Source organism: Ambystoma mexicanum, chromosome 7p (genome assembly GCF_040938575.1).
Source record: "Ambystoma mexicanum isolate Mex_15411 chromosome 7p, UKY_AmexF1_1, whole genome shotgun sequence".
Classification (NCBI taxonomy): domain Eukaryota; kingdom Metazoa; phylum Chordata; class Amphibia; order Caudata; family Ambystomatidae; genus Ambystoma; species Ambystoma mexicanum.
The window spans coordinates 481227918-481246320 of NC_090939.1; the positions used below are offsets into that span (position 1 = coordinate 481227918).

At 43.4% G+C, this 18403-nt stretch overlaps 1 protein-coding gene across 1 annotated transcript in view; it reads right to left on the reverse strand.

Moving 5' to 3' along the window:
• Positions 1 to 18403, reverse strand: part of LOC138526130 (amine oxidase [flavin-containing] A-like) — a 493108-nt gene that overhangs the window by 213592 nt on the left and 261113 nt on the right. Inside the window, exon 4 of the mRNA XM_069636505.1 lies at positions 2053 to 2157. Coding sequence (XP_069492606.1) covers positions 2053 to 2157 — 105 coding nt within the window. The remainder of the gene's footprint in view (positions 1 to 2052; positions 2158 to 18403) is intronic.

Sequence of the window (18403 nt, forward strand, 5' to 3'; positions counted from 1 at the left end):
GCCTCACTCCTTTCCTGGTCAGCACTGGTGGATCAATAATCGATCAATAGCGGATTTTCTTTTTCGCAAACCAAACATCAGGCAAACTGCAGCATCCCTTACAAGGCTACAACTGATAAGCCGAAATGCCAACATATAAAGGATGTGCATAGTCATGTACATTGGAGTTGATTATCTTCCAGTTCACATTCTGACCCTTCTGAATGGTGGCTCCCTGCACTTCCAGTTATTATTACCCCTCACCCCTGTCTCTGCCAGCTTCCTTTTTGTTCTGCCTCCACCTTCACACCTGCTGCCATCCTTTGTCGGGTAACCTGCCTCTGGCTCCGCTCTTCCCCTTCCTGGCACCTCTGAAAGAGAAGCTGGTCTCTGTCCACCCACACATCCTCCACCTCCTCTTGCACCACCAGCAATCTTGCAACTAACTTTTCTTTGTGGCAGCTCTGCTCTCTTTCTACATGCACAGTGTAATCCTTGGTTTCATTCGCTTTTCTTTTTTCTTGCTGTCAACAGCATGGGTTGTACCAGCTGCTAATGGCGTACCTGCCTGTGCAATAGCCCAAATGTACCTCACAATCTGTTTATAAATCATGTGTGTATGTAGCATAATGATGCACACGTTAGTAAATGAGGCATCTAAAACAGCCCAGCTGATAGACTTTTTAGATGCCCGATTTCCAGAAATTCGTAGGTCACCTTATTCACAGAGGTGAACAGCACATTTTCAGGGGCTTGTGCCCCTCTGTGACATTATCACCTTGTCACTCTCCAAAACCCTAAATTCACAGTCCCCGTCTTTAGTGCTCACTTCGCCCTCAAACCTAGTCCAAACAACACCAGCACCGGATGCTATCAGCTTTACAGCATTTTGATATAAAATGTATATTCACTTATATCAAATGATATAAAATGTATACCCACTTTATATAAAATATACATTGTATATCCATTCATATAAAACAATACCCACTTCCTATAACAAATACATTTGATATAAAATTGATATCAAATTCGATATCTTTTTTATATCAAATGTATATTAAGTTTACATCAAAGCATATCAAAAGGGGGTGGGACTAAGATCGGGAAAAGGGGGCGTGGCAACCTGTCAAAATGTTGGAGACAAAAGGTGGATACTTCTACTAATCTTGTCAATTAATGAATAACCAACAGATTAGAATACAAAATCTCAACATATGTCACTTGATTCTTGCACTCATTTACTATGCTATAGGGCCTGTTTCACCAAGATTTGCACGATAGAGGGCCTGTTTCACCAAGACTTGCACTGTAGAATATCAAGAGGAGTCCTGAGCATTTATGATTGACTCTTGCTACCTCACACCTGATTCACTAAGCCTTAGACTAGAGCCAATCCAGAGCTCACTGGAGCCCCTTTGAAATTCCCTTAATGAATTCCTAGTGTATCACAATTGCCCATGATCATCTGAAATATGCTCCAAGCAGCACCGCACTGTTGCTTGTTCCTGGTTCAGGCTCCATGAATCAAGTATCCGGTAGCAGGAGGAAATCTGAGATGCTAAGGGCATCTACTGATAGGTTCCAGTTCAAATCCTTGTGAATCACGCCCCTTCATTTCTACATGGAGAGGGGCTAGCAATTTTTACCGGCTGATCATGTGACGCATAAAAGTTAATCCTGCACGCAATTCTTCATGTAATCGTGTGGACCGACATACAACGGAAATGAGTAATGAGGACAAGCCGACTGCCTCCTCTTTAACCATTCTGGAGTCTCCTTTTGGTGCAGTGATCGTGTTTTGTACCTACCTGTGTGAACTCAATTGCCTCTAGCACTATATTCATATTGTACAGAACCCACATGACTAATGCATTTGATGTGTTTTCACTTGACCTTTGTTAAGCCTAACTGGCGCATTCACACCTGCCCAGAGAATTCTAATGGCTGTTTATGCCTTCTTTAATCTCAATGAAACCACAAAATAAATTAATAATGTATTTATTAATTAATAATTGTTGTGTTTCTTTAACACGGGGCATACTTTACATTCATCCTATATTGATACATTACCTCTTTTCCCATTGCATCGATTGTCCTCCAAAGGTGGTTGTAATCCAAAATTGCTAATGGGTTCCAGGTGGAAGGGAAAGCTCCGCTGAACGGATATGATTTTCCCTGCAAGACAAGAATCAAGGAAACAAATTACAATCCGTGGACAAAGTGCTACATGCTGGTCATCTGCAAGTCACGGTACTATGCGAACATGATCTAATCATAAAAACCCATATAGCGACTTGTCACACTAATGTAAAGAGCTGTTTCCACAGAGGAGCAAGCGTGCCACTGAAGGGCCCTTCCTTTTAGCAAAACATGCAGCCATCTAAATGCACTGAAAGTCCTCAGTTTATTCGAACTCTGCGACGTTGAAAATCATTGACCATAAGGATCTTTTAAAACGGTGTAGAGCAAGGATCTCCAATCTTTGGCTCTCCAGATGTTTTGCACTAGATCCCCCCCCTAGACAGCAAAAGCTAATGGTGAGGGATCATGGGAGTCATATTCTAAAACATCTGTTGAGGTGCAGGTTGCATACCCCTGGTATATAGTATTTTAGCGACTTTAGAATTTTGGCAGATTTTTTTATAAGTACATTTATGGCAAGTTTTTTTGGACACACTGACTTGTTTCAGCTTCCTCTTTTCTGCTTCCCTCCCATTTTTTCTTTGCTTTCATTTGTTCTTCTTCTATTCCCTTCTCTTCTAACACTAACCCTTTATTAACCTAACCATTGAACCCCATCTTACCCTATTGCATTTTCAATGTTTCCCTTTTTCCTCTAACCCTTACCATAAACTTAACCTTGCCCCCACTGCTTTCCTTTTAAATAACTTTACTTTTCCTTTCCACCAATACTTCAAAAGTCATAGAACTGCATGTTGTGCTCCAATAGAAGTATTTAAAAACATCAAGATGGTATTTGTACAATTAAGAAGATATGTGCATGAGGGTGCAAAGTCCTCTCCTGCTTTCCATCTTCCTGAACTGGTTACTCCAGTTGCTCTCCACTGCAGATGCTAAATCTAGGTCCCTTCAGTTCCTGTGCTCTGCACAATCGGGGTTGAACGTCTCACCCATCATTATCATCCTTCTTATATAGAAGCTGAAAGTCTGGTAGCACACCATAAACTAATGAGGTGGTCTTCCAAGTAGAAGACAATATCAGATTCAAATGTTTTTTTAAAGTTTAGATGTTTAACAAACAACCCCCACATTTCCAATAGAGCCGACATACTAGAAGGGAAGAAATGTCAAGCTAAGTTAGGAACTAGGAATTTCTTTCAAACTGGTCAAAGCATCCAAAGCGCCCAAGCAGAATTGTACCTGTGAAGTTTGACTTTTTTTTATAACACACATTCTTCACAGGACAGACCTGCATTTATGTATTTATTTATTTATTTGGATTTGTAAAGTGCACTAGCAGCTCAAGGGCATCGAGGCGCTGTTGCATGAAATTGTATTAGTTACAGGTTTATTCAGCTCATGGTTACAGAGAGCCTGCATCCTCGCAAAGATACTTACATAAGTGGTTACAGTTTCATTTGTTATACAGTTACAAAGAGGGTTACATCACAAGTAGAGTGGGGAAAGCAATCTACCAGGGACAGGGACCCAGGGATACATAGTTTTTATAGCTTTCCTAAAGGCTGAATGTGACTCAATGCTTTTAATGTACGGGGTAGAGTGTTCCAGTGGGTCGCTGCCATGACTGGGAAACTGGAACCTCCTGCGTGCTTTCTCCGAGTCCTGGGAATGGAGATACTAGTGATATTAGCAATTCTGGTAGGTCTGGATGATATAGGCTTGACCATTGTTTGAGAAAGGTAGAGCGGTTTAAGGTTATGGGTGCATTTGTGCGTCAAGGCGAGCGTTTTAAAGACTATTCTCTCTGATGGGGAGCCAGTGTACCTGCTTCCTGGTTACGGAGATATGTTCCCTCTTTGAAATGCCAGTGGCAGCCCTAAGGGCATTATTCTGGACAGTTTGGAGTTTGGTAAAGTTTTTTACGGATGTCCCTACAAAAAGGGCATTGCAATAATCCAACTGGGATCCAATTATTGCTCTTGCAATAGTGAGACAGTTCTGTTCTGACAGAAAGGGTCCAGCTGTGTTAAGCAATTTAGAATGGTAGGCTGAGGTGAATGCAATGGCATTGACCTGCTTGTTCATAGAGTGGTAGGTCTTAACAGTTTGCGACACAGGAATTGGAATGTTGTCAATAGTTAAAGAGTTGTATTGTTTATCCACTTTCCTAAGGGTGGTAGGTGATCCAATTAGCAGAAGTTTGGTTTTATCACCATTGAGGCATAACCAGTTTTCTGCCATCCAGGTTTGGATGGTGGAACATATGGACTTAAGGGTTGCCATATCAACCTCATAGTCACAGGTGAGGGGGATAAGGATCTGCGTGTCATCATCATAATTGGTGTATGTGATGCCCAACATGTCCAGAATATGGAACAGTGTCCTTGTAAACAGATTATAAAAGGGTGGGAGAGATACAAGAGCCCTGTGGGACTCTGCATTTTATGTTGCTTGGGTGGGCACAGGCTGAGCCAGAGAAGACTTTCATAACCCTTTCCTGGAGAAACGAGGTTATCCAAGTAATGGCCTTAGGTGAGAGGTTAGCAGCTGAAGTGAGTTGGTGGCCAAGGATGTCATGATCCACCAAGTCAAAGGCTGCGGACAAATCTAGGAGCAGAAGGAGAGCGGGTGTGCCCGCATCTCTGAAATTGTCCATTTGTTTTTTTAAGACTAGGGGCCTCATTACAACCCTGGCGTTAAGGGGTTAACGGCGCCGTAAAAGGCTGCGGCGCCGTTAAACCCTTAACGCCCGATTCACACTTTAACGCCTGCTTTTTGCAGGCGTTAAAGTCCAACCCGCTAAGGGACCTTGGTGCTAATTACGGCACCGTAATTAGCGCCTTCCCCATTCCCATTGAGCCCTATGGGGCTATGGATTTACCGCCCCTCCAACCTTGGAATGGGGCGGTAAATCCGTCATCCACCATGGCGGAATCCGGCATGAACCGTGGTGCTAATAGCACCATGGTCCAACGCCAGGGTTGTAATGAGGCCCTAGGAGTGCAGTTTCGGTGCTGTGTCCTGGACGGAATCCTGACTGCCGGGGGCCAAGCAGGTTATATGATGCGAGGAATTTTTGGACTTGCAGGTAAGCTGCCTTGTCCAGAATTTCCCAAAGGAATGGGGCCGTGGTAATGGGACTATAATTCCCTGGGACAGTTGGGTCAAGTGCTGGTTTCTTGAGGAGCGGGCATACCCATTCTTCCTTGAGACCGGGAGGGACATGGCCTGAGTGGAAGGAGGCATTAATGAAGGCTGTAAGGAATGGGGCAAGGGTACGGGCACTGTCTTTAATCAACTGAGCCGGGCGGCCATCACCTTTACAGTAGGAGGGTTTGATTGAATTAAGGAGGGCAATGAGTTCTAGTTAGCTCACCTCCTTAAAAGCAAAGGGAGGGGAGTCATCCACAGTACTATCCTGTAATTTAGAGATTTGGTGACTGAGTGTCTGTTGATCGGCAAGGATTTTGTCTTGCAGTGTGTTAAGTTTGTCAAGCATGGCGGCTTGGATATTGTTATACCAATCTTCATTTTTGTGAAGCGTCTGTGGGGGGTGGTGATTTTGGGAGGAAAGCTCCCTGAAGATAGCAAACATTTCTTTTAAAATTTGCCAATGCGTCATGGGTTTTAAACCCGAATTTCAGTTTTGTCATTGTATCTCAAGAGTACGGATTATATCGAATTACTTTAATCTACCGTGGAGTCCTAATGGGTACTTCTCTAGTTGGGGACTGAATTCCTCTATTGGCCAACATATCGTCGAATGTCTCAACATAGCATGTCACATAGTAACAGAAACATGGCACAATGCTACCTAATAATAGAAAGCCATAACATCATAGAGCTTGTCTTCATCACGTGAGAGGTATGATAAATTCATTGGAAGGGATAGATTACATTTATCCCACAAATAATATACCTTCATATTCCCCATAAAAAGGCATAGCGTCTCTACCTGATTGAATGGTCCAAAAGGTGCAAGACACGTAGGGCCCTATTCATGGAATTTTTTGCATGGTTCAAAGTCACAAACCCTCATTCACAGAACTGTGCAACGTCAGTGCATAGTCATTAAGTACAAAATGACTTTGCACAGATTTTGCACCTTAAAAATATACTTTGCACAGTTCCAGAAATCAGGGTTTGGGTCGCCAGTGCAAAGTCCCTTTTCAGCAGTGTAAAGTCACTTTGAACCATGAAAACTATTCCATGTATTGGGCCCTTAGCTTGGGTATATGCAGTTCTTGTTATCGACATTTTAAATATCGTCTGACACACAATGCACTCTTTGCCACAATACAAGACACTTTTATCTTGGCGAGGGACTTCTGGCTGATTTTATCCCGTCATGAAAGGCCTACACCTCTCCGCGGTGCAGCACTAGACTGAAACTGCGCTGCCCATGTGCAACATTTTGTCTGAGCTGAATTCATGGTGACATATGATGATGTGCTAATATTTATCACAACTTCTACGGCTTCAAGGCAACAGCTGTGTTTGAGAAGTGGTTTGGATGCTTGCCTTCAGGAAAGAGATCAGCAATCGGAACTGAGTTGGAATCTTACCTCCACAAATTACTTTTTGAACTCACTTTTGTTTTACATTTTTTTATACTGTCACTTTTGTCTACCCGTTAAAGATACAGCAGTACAAACACGCTACACATTATGGAATCAAAGCTTATGTACGCTTGGAACAGCAACTTGCTCTGTGGCTTGGTTGGTGAGGTGATATGCTTTGGCCTCAGCGACAATGCTTGAGAGGTTTAAGCAGCCCCTAGAAGGATCAAACTGCAGTGGCTGTGAACCTTTCAAGAGGCCAACAAAACGTTTCTTCTCTGCAAAAGTAGCACTTTTTAGTACATACTACAGAATTAAAACACAACCCGGTCTGGAAAGAACGGTGGCGGTAAACCCGCCGCCACCGATGTTTCCCGAACCAGGTTATCTCGAGTTCTGCAGGCGGAAGGTGTCATTCCTGCCAGGTCTGACCTGGCGGGTTTAACACCACCCGCCTGCAGGCATACGTGGAAACACTGGCACCATCACAAGATTCTACAGGCCTCAATGGGAATGGGGATTTAACGAATTCCGCCTCCGGAATTCCTGGGTCACCGGGGTCGTTATGCCCCGGTAATTCCGGGAATCACAGAGGCATTATGGTAATAGTCCGGCGCTAACCTGCCGGAATTTCAGGCACGGTTCCCACCGGACTCGTAATCAGGCCCAATGTTTTTCTTTATTAAATGTGCGCATTAGATTTTGGGTTGAGTTTGGGTCATGGCAACTCTGTTACCGGTGTCCTAGCACATTACACGTTGTAGCATTCTTAATATTCTAATATTCTAAGCAGTACAGTATGGAGTCGAAGCTTTTGTGTCCTTGGAGAAACAAACAGCCTCCCTCGTGTATTAACCTAGGGGCTCTGTGACCTGCCATTTATCAAATCACTCTTGACAGGTTCAGATAATCTGCCCAGTGATCAAGGTGCTCAGGCTTGGAACCCCTGAAACACATTCTAATTACTACAGAATTTTAAAAACATGCTTTTTTAGTGAAATGTGTGCCACTCTTTGAGGCGACTTTTAACTGTCTTTCAAATGAATCTATTGTTAGTGGTTTTGTTACAACTCCCCTGCCACTTGCTTAGGACATTAAACTTCTAAATGTTCAGAATATTATAATCGGGTTTCTTTATTAAAATGTGTGCTACTCTTTGGACCGCCTATTTTAAAATGTCCTGCCAGGCTCTTGGGGTAAGGGATGGGGTGACCATGGGATCTGGTTGCTGCTACCCCCTAATTGATGGAAGATACAGGGGCAGTATGGTGAGAATGCTTTGGTCTACCCCACCTTTCATCAATCACTTGGCAGTACCACAAACGAGGTCTGCACTTTAAGAGACTGGGAGACATGCAGGCAGGTGAACAGCAGATCCACTTCTGTGGAGTGGAAAAGTTGAGGAGAGGAGGCATACAGTGAAGTGCTCACCAGGCTGTCATTTGCACGCCTTGTGGACAGGAAAAAATATTTGGGAGCAATAGGTCTTAAACTCAGAAAGCTTGCAAAGCACACTGATCTGTTCCGTAGAACTGAGAGCATGCATAAGCGAATGGCAGCTCCAAGATGGTACCCGCCCCAGATATTGTTACTGTGGTGGGGGAGCAGTAATCAAGCTTGACCATAGGCAATTAAGTCAGGTCGCAATCCAGATGGGACTTGGTCCGTCTAACATGTGTGCATCATTTCCACTACCTGGAAGGTTAAGGCCTAATGCTTAAGAGTGTTCATTTGCTTTGATTGAACATAAGACCTTCCAATGTGCAGACTGTTTGTCTCCACAATAGTAACTGGGCTTCCGTTCAGTGAACGGGTAAAGAGTCTTACTTGCTTCCACACAACTTCAAACTCCATTATATTAAATGGGCTTCTGAAGGGGTAACGCATGTCACTTGCTTCCACACTCTCTTAACTGTGCACGTGTATTTTGGTGCTTCCTGTCTTTTGACTGCTTATCAGATCTAAATGGTGTGAAAAGCATCTCCTGACTTTGCTATGTGCCGTTTAAGACAGGAAGTTGCCCCTTACGGTTAGGTTTCTCTGCTGGAAGGGGAAGCTATGATTTCATGATAATAACCTTCCCTAAAGCCAAGAAGCAAGTGTCTGCTTTTGTCCCTTGTCCCTTGTAAACAGCCCTTGCATTATGTGGAAGCATGTGCTTTGTATTCAACGAACATGTGTAGTCGTGTGCTGTTGCTATTAACTGTTTCATCAGTAAAGTTGCCTGATCTGTGACCAACTGTCTTAGCAGGCTCGTTGTGAATTATCTATAATCCATGACAGGGGCATTGTTCACTGTCACCAGTGCATGGTCCACAGGTAACATGACAATGTAAGGACCCAATCTGCATGCAAGAGTGGCTGCCCATGGATGGCATGTACCACGTGAGTGAATGGAAGGACACACCAGCACAATCAGGTCACAGATGGACAGGCACATGTAATGCACCACAGTTACCAGAATGCATCAGTCCCATGTCACAAAGTACAGCATATCCTCACTATGACCCACCCACTATCACCTACACATCCTTGTGAGTCTGATGCCACATATGTCCAGACCTGCAGCAAGGTGATTAATGGCCAGAAAGTGCACATACCCATATGCATGTGCCACAGATCCACATCCAAACATGCATGCACTGTCCAGTCACCTCAATGACATTGCCCTCCTTGTGTCCCTTCCCATGCAGGTGATTCCGGCTACCCCTTACTACCATGACTGATGACCCCTGTGAGACATCCACAGTACCTCCGGGAAACTGCATACAACCATGCACACATCAGAACAAGGGCCACAAGTGAGCATAACGGTTCTATTGCCTTCACCGCGCGGGTGAAGGGGCGGCACTGATGTATAGGCCAGTGAAATTGGGCAAGATAGTCCTGGTCTGTGTCATATTGCACAACATGTGCATCAGGCGTAACATTCCCCTGCCCCTGGACATGAACATGCCTCCAGTGGACGATGATGACGACAGTGAAGTGGATGCAGATGCTGACATGCAAATACACCATTACAGGGATGACAGGGACAGGCGTGAAGCCTGCCAGAAAATAATACAGAATTACTTCTGAGCACAAAGCACCAGCACACAGCAGAAGCCACGAACTGCATGTGATACTGCACAAAAATAAATAAATCCAACACAAATAATGCATGTTCAAACGTAAATGCAAATGCAGAACCATGTGTATTTTTGCTGCTGCTCTCTTGTGAGCCGGCAGGTGTGGTGCTTGTAGAGGGTGGGTCAGATCCACCCATCTCCCTGCACTCCAGTACTGCTGGCAGGGAAATGGCAAGGCTCTCAGCCATTGCCGAGAGGGCCTCATTTCCCTCCCAGACACTCTGTGCATGCAGGACCACTGTGGATGTCGACAGTCCCAGGGCACATGCACATCGCCAGCCAGTGGCCAGCACGCTCTCACAGATCAACTGTGTCTCCTGCCGCATCAAATGAGCATCTTCAAGGAGCTGGCGCACGAGTCCCGCCATCGGTTTGTGTCATTCCTCGATGCGCCGTAGGCGTGCATCCATGTCCCTGATGCTAGAGATGGGTGGTGGCGGTGGGTTGTGAATGCTGTTGGGGCTGAATGTGGGACGGTGATAAGGGGTGTGCTTAGAGGTCCTGTTGGTTGTGTCCCCGGCCTCCTGCATGGCATCCTCGTCTGGGGATGCACCATGCACCCATTTCTATGGGTGTCTGGTGGGAATGGCCGTCCTGTTGGTGTCCCTCTTGGGTCATCTGGAGTTGCTGCAGTGACTGCTGTTGGTGCCACTGTGGGAGCAACAGGAGTGGTGGCAGTGGCTGCTATTAGTGCCATTGTGGGATCAGCAGGAGTGGTGGCTGTGGGTGCTGGCGGTGCCGCTGTGGGAGCAGCAGGAGTGGTGGCAGTGGCTGCTGTCGGTGCCATTGGGTGGGGCCGCAAATGCGCATTGTAAGGACATGCCACACACGTGGTTCCAAAGCTGGCCAGAAACACTGTAAAATGTCCAAGCAGTTGCCAATACACTCATGCAGACAAGTCAGAGCTTATACTGACGAGTAACACACTCCTACTTCTTTCTGTACTTTTATTTTAAAACAAAACCGTTCCAGAATAGTTTATTTTAAAAATAAAAGTATAGGTATGGTCAAAAGTGCCTAAACAGTAGAACAAATTAGAGGAGTGTCTAAAAAGTAGAGGATCAACACTCTCATTCGCTCCTACTCACATCGACCAGGCTTGAACCTCTGGTACAACACAGCACTCCAAGCCGCCTGACGGCCGGCTCCCCCACCGCCATCTTCCCTCCCCACACTCTGTCCAATTTATTTATATCCCCCACACCCTTATTTTTGTGTTTTTTTATGGAAAAATAAACCTTGCGACCTTTGCTGACATCTCAGTATGTTTATGTGTATGCATGCATGCATGTGATGTGAATGATCTGTGTGATTTGTCCATGGGTAAATTACCCGCGGCGGAAATGTTTGCATGGGAAATGCATGCAATACAAAATGCTCGTACATTTCCCAATGCAAACATTTCCATTACAAATCAACACCAAAACAATACTAACATACACCCCCACCCACACCCCCAACGTACCACCACCCACACCCCACTTACCTGTCATTGCGACCCGGTGTGTCCCTGCGGCGCCGGTTCCCTTTCACTTCCGTGATCGGTCCTTTTTATTATTTTTTTCGGGCAGCTGCAGGTAAAGTGAGCGGGGTGTTGCAGCCTTTGTTTTTTTTTCTTTTTCTGTCAGGTGTGCTGTGGGGGTGTCCCCCGCCACCTCCAGCTCACTATACTGTACAGTGTAGTGAGCGGAGTGTTGCAGGTGTTTTTGAAATGGAAACCCAAAGTACTTTCACAAACTTTTTTTTAGGAGGATAATCTTTGAATGTACTTAGAGGGGCCTTGCTCCTTGGTGCTCCTAAAATAATTTATTCAGTACAAAAGCTGAATGCTTGTGGTCCTCATACTATGCCGATCACGCTTGACTTCATGTTGGCAATGTTTTGGGTTCTTAAAATGCACATAGTTGGAAATCTGTAGCACCTTCACTACATGTTGTGGATGTCACTCCGTACAACTGAATACATTTAATAATCTAACACAGTATTGCCTTAAGGATAAACTCCTAGAAAGAGCAATTGAAAAATATCAGAACAGGAGGCACCAAAGTCAGATGCTAATCCAGTTTGTAACCACATCTAAAGTACCTGGACATTTTTTTATGATGTAACCTTTAAAATTGTCTTGCATCAGAAGAATACTGGCACATATTGTGGGCAAAGGCATCATGAAATTGCTCCTGTGGGCTATTGGTGACCTGGCATCTCTTAGAATGTTGCATGTGTTATGCTACAAACTGATGTTAATTGTATGGCTTTTTACCAATTTTTTTCCAAAAATTGTGCTATGAAAATATGCTATTTTAACCTCTGGTTTAACAAAAAATGTTGGCGGCATAACCCCACCACCCCGAACCCTCTTGGCTTTTCCAGGGCTCCCTTGTGCGCTCGGTCGCTCTTGCACATTTGTAAGAAAAATATGCGCCCCCCCAGGTAGAAGATTCACCAGCTGCTCCTGCCCCAGAGAACCACCCAGAAACGAGGCAGTTGCATCTCTATGGAAAGAACAATGCGTATAGCCAACATATCCTTATTCCACTAATCCAGAGTCACAGCAGAAGGTCAAAATGTTTCCGTGGATCCGTCACTGAGGAAGGCAGTCTTACTCTTAAAATACATGTTTTGTCATGGCAAGGATTCTGCTTCACAAACGCAACCGAGTTTGCACCAGTGCGGTGGTTGTTTGCAGATTCCCAGCTATTACGTTCCAAAGGGAATACTAGCTCACCGGAAAAAGTCATTCCCAAGCCTCTATGAACACTTATTGTAAGTATTAATGAACTAGACTAGACCTGGGTTAAAGTGAGGAGCTCTCGTTCTTCCAATGTCCATGCAAGGACGTTGCATGTCACTGATGAGGCACAACACGACTGAGACACTTGTGTATGAGCGCGATACAAATAAAATATCATATCATATCAGACATATCTGGTGTTGCTTGTGTTATCATGTAGCGATTGTGTGGTCTCGCAATTTGGACTGATCTGCTCTCCTTGGGGACAGGGTCAAGTCTGATTTTATAGATGCCTGGACCCCTTCTGTAATATCCCAAATGGACCTCAAAACAAAGCAATGTAAAGTATCCTGTAGGAATTTCCGGTGATTATGATTGATATAAAGTGCTCTACTTGTCACACTGTAGTGCTTGTAGTTTTGCAGGGCCGAGGCCTTGCTAAAATATAACTGGGGTTTAGAAAAAGTAAACATTTCAGGAATTCATTGGAACCTGATGGAGCCCGCATAGGTGCTTAGTGAAACATGTGTGCCATATGTTCAAGGTCAAACTGCGCTCTAAAAAGAGAAGTCTATTGGCCATCTTGTTTTTAATGTCTAAAACCCACCTGTTGAAGGCTGCATCCCGAAAAGACTGTTTTGTTTAGACTGATTTGGTGCACTCTTCAATGGGTGGGGAAAATGGCTATTTAGGAGAGGTACAACCCCCCACCCCAACCTGCTCCCCATCACCACCTTCTCCCACACTGCTGAGATTTTCTTTTAATCAGGAGGTTTACCTCCTCACCCCCCTTTTCGCTCCCCCTCCCTTCCCCACCACAAACATTGTGCATCCCACGATTTACAAACACACAACACACACACTTAAGTTCTCTCTGCACCAGTGTCTTCACTCTTCCAGGCACCTTTGACGATGGGCCTGTCAGCCCCAACGCACACTTATATGCACCATGGGCCAAGGCTCGCCCTCTGCATTCTGCAACCTTCTGCAGCCTTTGCTCTGTGGTCTTTTTTGCCCGCTATCAATAGATAGCAGCAAAAGACTGCATATCCTACTCTCATTCTTCAAAGTATCGTGCATCTGAGGTAAGGTCTTCTTGGTCCGCAAAACCATTCCATCTACCATTACAAAGCACTTTTTTTTATAAGTCATCAAAACATGCCTGTAAACTTAATGACTCGCCTGATAACTCTACTATGTTGAAGTTGCTCGCAAGTGTTCTGAAGCTAATTGAAAAGTACTACGTAACAACTAGCATGACATAACACTGCGTACTGTGGAATAATGGGTATGTATAAAATCGAAAAATAAAAAAACGCAAGCCTCTTTTTTGAATTGTTGTAGTCCCGAACTGGCTTGGCACCTCCGATATACCTTTGCACCGCCTCCCCCACGAAGACTGGCATCCAGGACTCAAGTCACACGCGGGTGAATGAAGTCCACTCAATTTTTGAGGGTGGACCTAGGGGCGTTGCTAGGGGGGGCTAAGGGGACTATAGCCCCTGATCTTTTGGTTGTAGCCCCGGATAGAATCGCGGGAGCTACAGCCAAAAGGCCAGCTAGCCCCCAGTCCCAACTGTTCCGACATCAGCTTAGCCCCGGATCTTTTCCAGACCTAGCAACTCCCCTGGGTGGACCTAGTCCCGCTAGCTAAAATGAGAACAATTGAATGTCCTCTTCGAATTTATAAACTAAAGCGGAACGAATCGCAGTTGTCAGGTTTCAAGGCAGACACTTCACCACAGCACTATGTAACCTGACAAAAAATGACAAACAACTAAAGGTGAAATGTCCCATTTTGGTACTGCAAGTTCCAGGGAAAACATTTGTAGTGGTTCTTGGAGTTTAAAACATGCACACCTTTTAACGTTTTCAAAAACACTATTAGAAGAAAATACCCTCTCTTGGTTTTGTGTGTTTGTGTGTGTTGATTTTATGAAAGGCAAATATCAATTTAATGACATTTTCATATTTCAACTTGATATGCTAATTTCTGGTGACATCACATCCCATTGGGTTTGTTGAGGAGTCCCACCACTTTCATTTTTAGGACTTGGTCCCTGCTGGCAGCAGGCAATGTGAGTTATTGCCAGTTTCCTCTCTTTCCTGATGCTTACTTGGACAGAGAACGTTTTATAACATGAAATGCACTACTTTGCCAACGAGGGTGCGGCCATTTTCTTATTCCGTTACCATATCAGCTTTCCTTGCAGCAGGAAGGACTGCTACATCATGTGTTTATAAGGGTTGGCTCTTGAAGCCTTGCTCTGTTATCACAATCTTTCCGATGCCTTTTCTGCGTCTGATCGCGTCGCTTTACAAGATTAAAGATAAGTGGCATTTTGGCTAAGAAAACTTACAAGAGTTACATGTTCCCAGCGGTGAGTTTTCGAGAATTGCTACCTCTCAGCATTTTAAAGTGAACGCTTCATGAATGTTTTTGTGCAGCAAGACGCAATCAACTAAAACAACAGCTGTAATATGTCTTCATTGGCCTTTCGCTGACTCCATTCCAAAGTGTTTCCCAGCAAAACAGGAAATACCATTCGGCCGTACACGCTTCTGCCGCAGTTACTGTTTAATTGCCGCGCAGGCTTTTCAGAGAGGAGGCCATTTAAGGTAATAATTTAGCCGCAAATCAGTTTTTCCTCACAAATATCGATTACACCCCACGTCCCAAGTTTTTTTTAAGTGAATTTAGCCTGGCTCGCGAGGATGTCTTGGATTTGTCCAAATAACTCCCCCACCTCGCCAATACGCAGTAATGCTTGTTTCATTGGGTCATGGTATGGCCTTTTGGGGCGTTCTGAATAAATCCATAACCATGCTACTAGCTGATCACAAACCCGAGTGTTATCTGTGATGCAGAGTGGCTGGCGTTGGAAGGCGTGCTCCTAGTTCGTTGCCTCAATCTGCTGCGTTCTGCAACATATCGAATTGTAGACTGGTCATTATGAACGATGAGGGTGTTAACCATCTACTAGGAGTGTACTGTAATTCGGCTTTCAGTAAGTATTTGGTGGAAATCCAGCTTAAAACAGCAGTTTGAATTTAGCCGAATTATATTGCCAATCAAAAACGCTCTCCTTCAACAGAAAGTGAGTGCTGCTCTTAAAAATGATAAGCAAGCACACTAATCCAAAATCACACTCCGTTGGCTTTATTTCAGTCAAAAAATATTAAAGCTTATACAAATATAAATGAACAGCGGTTAGATTAGTACAGTATTGCTATAACATAGCTAAACAAACTCAGCTTTTATACTACATAAGTGTACTCCTAATAATAGTACATTTTTAGATCACCAAGGAAAGTTATTCGGTAAATGCTATATTTAATTCGTAAGTTTCCGATGTTTCAAAGCCATCTGAGTAAAATATACAAGTACCCAAGTGTAGTAGGTGGGCGTAGCCGAGAGCAAAAACTGTAATGATGGATGCCACTAAGTACATTTGAATTCTTTTAACAAAGGAATACGTTGTTTTTTCTTCGAATCTCTGTATAACGTGGGCAGAACAATAAGGAATTCATAATCGTCTCATGGCCTGAAGGGCAAAATAGATTAAAAACCATCTCTGTCCCCTTCCCCATGCCAACTAAACTCATGCATTCAGTGATAAACAGTCACATTGAAGTTTGGTTATCAAAATACTGGGTCTGATTTAAAAACGCGTTTTGGATGGGAAAGATGGATTCTTGTTTGCCAAACACAGACTTGGCAACCAGCAGATAGACGTTCAAACATTGTATTGTATTGTTGATTTATGTAGCGCCTATACACATGAAAGTGTTTCAAAGTGCTCAATGAGGGTGGGGACAAGGGGAAAAACAACCAGTTGCTCAGATGATGATGAGTACCACCTTCTCCACAAAACCCAAATGGGTTGGGGCTAAAATGTTCTGCTGTTCCCATTCTGTTTTTCTTTTGGGGCTAAAAAGTTCTTCTGTTCCCATTCTGTTTTTCTTTTAAGAGGCACTTCCCCAAACATCTTCCAAAGGACAATCCAGTTAAGAGATTGGACAATAACTCATTCCACACCCTTTTGGTAAATGGGAAATATCAGTGCTTTCTGGCACAATGCTTAAAAATTAGGTTATAATACGGCCGTGGTGTTGTATATAATTCTTGTATGTGCGTAGATAGATTTGTTTGATATTTTTATCTGTATATATTTTGTTTATATTTGTTCCTTTCTTTTTCTCCTGTTTTGTGTAAACTTTGTAAAGAACTAAAACACAATAAAGTTAAAATAAATTAAGAGTCACCATTAGATTAACAACATTACATAAAATAGAGCTCCAAATATAAACATCAGATGTTATGTTATCAATACCAGGGAGGTAACTGCACCTTGGATATCCTCCAGGGTTAATATAGTTTTCCATTCTTTGCACACATATGTAGGTAAAAAATGAAGAATGGGGATACATTTAAGTGTGTGTCTTTAGTTTACAAAGTGTGCTTTTCCCGTTTGAAACTTTTTAAAAATTAGAATACAACTATTCAACTCTGGGTCCAGATAAAAATGTGGACAAAAATTTGATCTTTGGCCAAATACTAAATCTAATATTTTTTACACCCCTTACACCACAGTGTTCAAATTAATATCATTGAAAATAAAGACAAAACTGAAAAACACCACTAGGTCGACAGTTACCAATTTACTTTGTATTGTGTGTTGTCCCTAGAGTCTCGATGTCCCAACCATTGTGCTCTGCTTTTAGAGCCAGAATATAGGATTATTACCATTGTTTTGCTAGGGGAACCAAAGACGGCAAACTTAAATACATTTCCACTACATCCCTCGCATGTCTTCTTCACCCCAAAATTCACAAAATACCTGTCGATTTGCCATTCCCCTTCAACATGTTAATTTCCCCTCCCCGTCCCTCTGTTTTAAAAAAAACAATGACCTGCCCTGCACCGACCTCCGCTCACTATCTCTTGCACATCATTTCTCCTTAACAGAATGGGAACTCATGGCCTGTCACAGTGCTTGTTGCCTAGCTACTGCTCTGGCAGGCAGTTGCATGTTGCTCAGCAGGTCTGACAGACAGTGACAGGCCTTGTGCTATGAATAGCCCAGTAACTATATCATAGCATCAGGCCTACCAATAATTGTCCATTCTTATAATCACTACTGCCAATGGACCCGCTGCCCCCTACCTTTTAACCTGCTTTGTGTAATGTTAGCAACTTTATCTGCCTGTAAACCTACTATGGGTTCATAGTCAAAACATTGAAAAACAAAAGGTCGAAAATCAAAATATCGAATTTTTGTTTAATAACGTTTTTTATTCGAAATGGGCGGGGTTCCACCCAACCCCCCTTTTTTTTTTACATACGCGAGCCAAAAAATAAATATAAAAAAATAAATTATTCGACTTTTTTTTTTCTACATTTTTTTTGCGACTTTTTTGGCTTTCGACATTTTTTTTCTCGATATTTTGACTGAACACCGAGCCATGTACACCTCGGTGACTGTCATAAGGGTAACACAAATCCAAACTGTAAGCCCTACTGCTCTATCGATGTAAATGTAATGACCAAGACTATGTATTCATTGGCAAACCGTACTGCTTTATTGATGTAATGTAACAACCAAGACTAAGTATTCTGTAATCCACGCCGTGGTACCTAGGGGTTTGGGCGTAAAATAATGCCATAAATAAAATAAATAATAAATATACGCAGACGATGTGCTTATGTATCTTAGAGACCCACACCTAAACGTCCTGTGTTTCTAGATATACTAAGTAATTATGCAAGAGTGTCTGGAATTAACTTTAGCAGAACCAAATTTTGAATATTCCCGATAGCTGGACTAAGAGGGAAAGACGGCGGGGAGCTAACGGAAGTT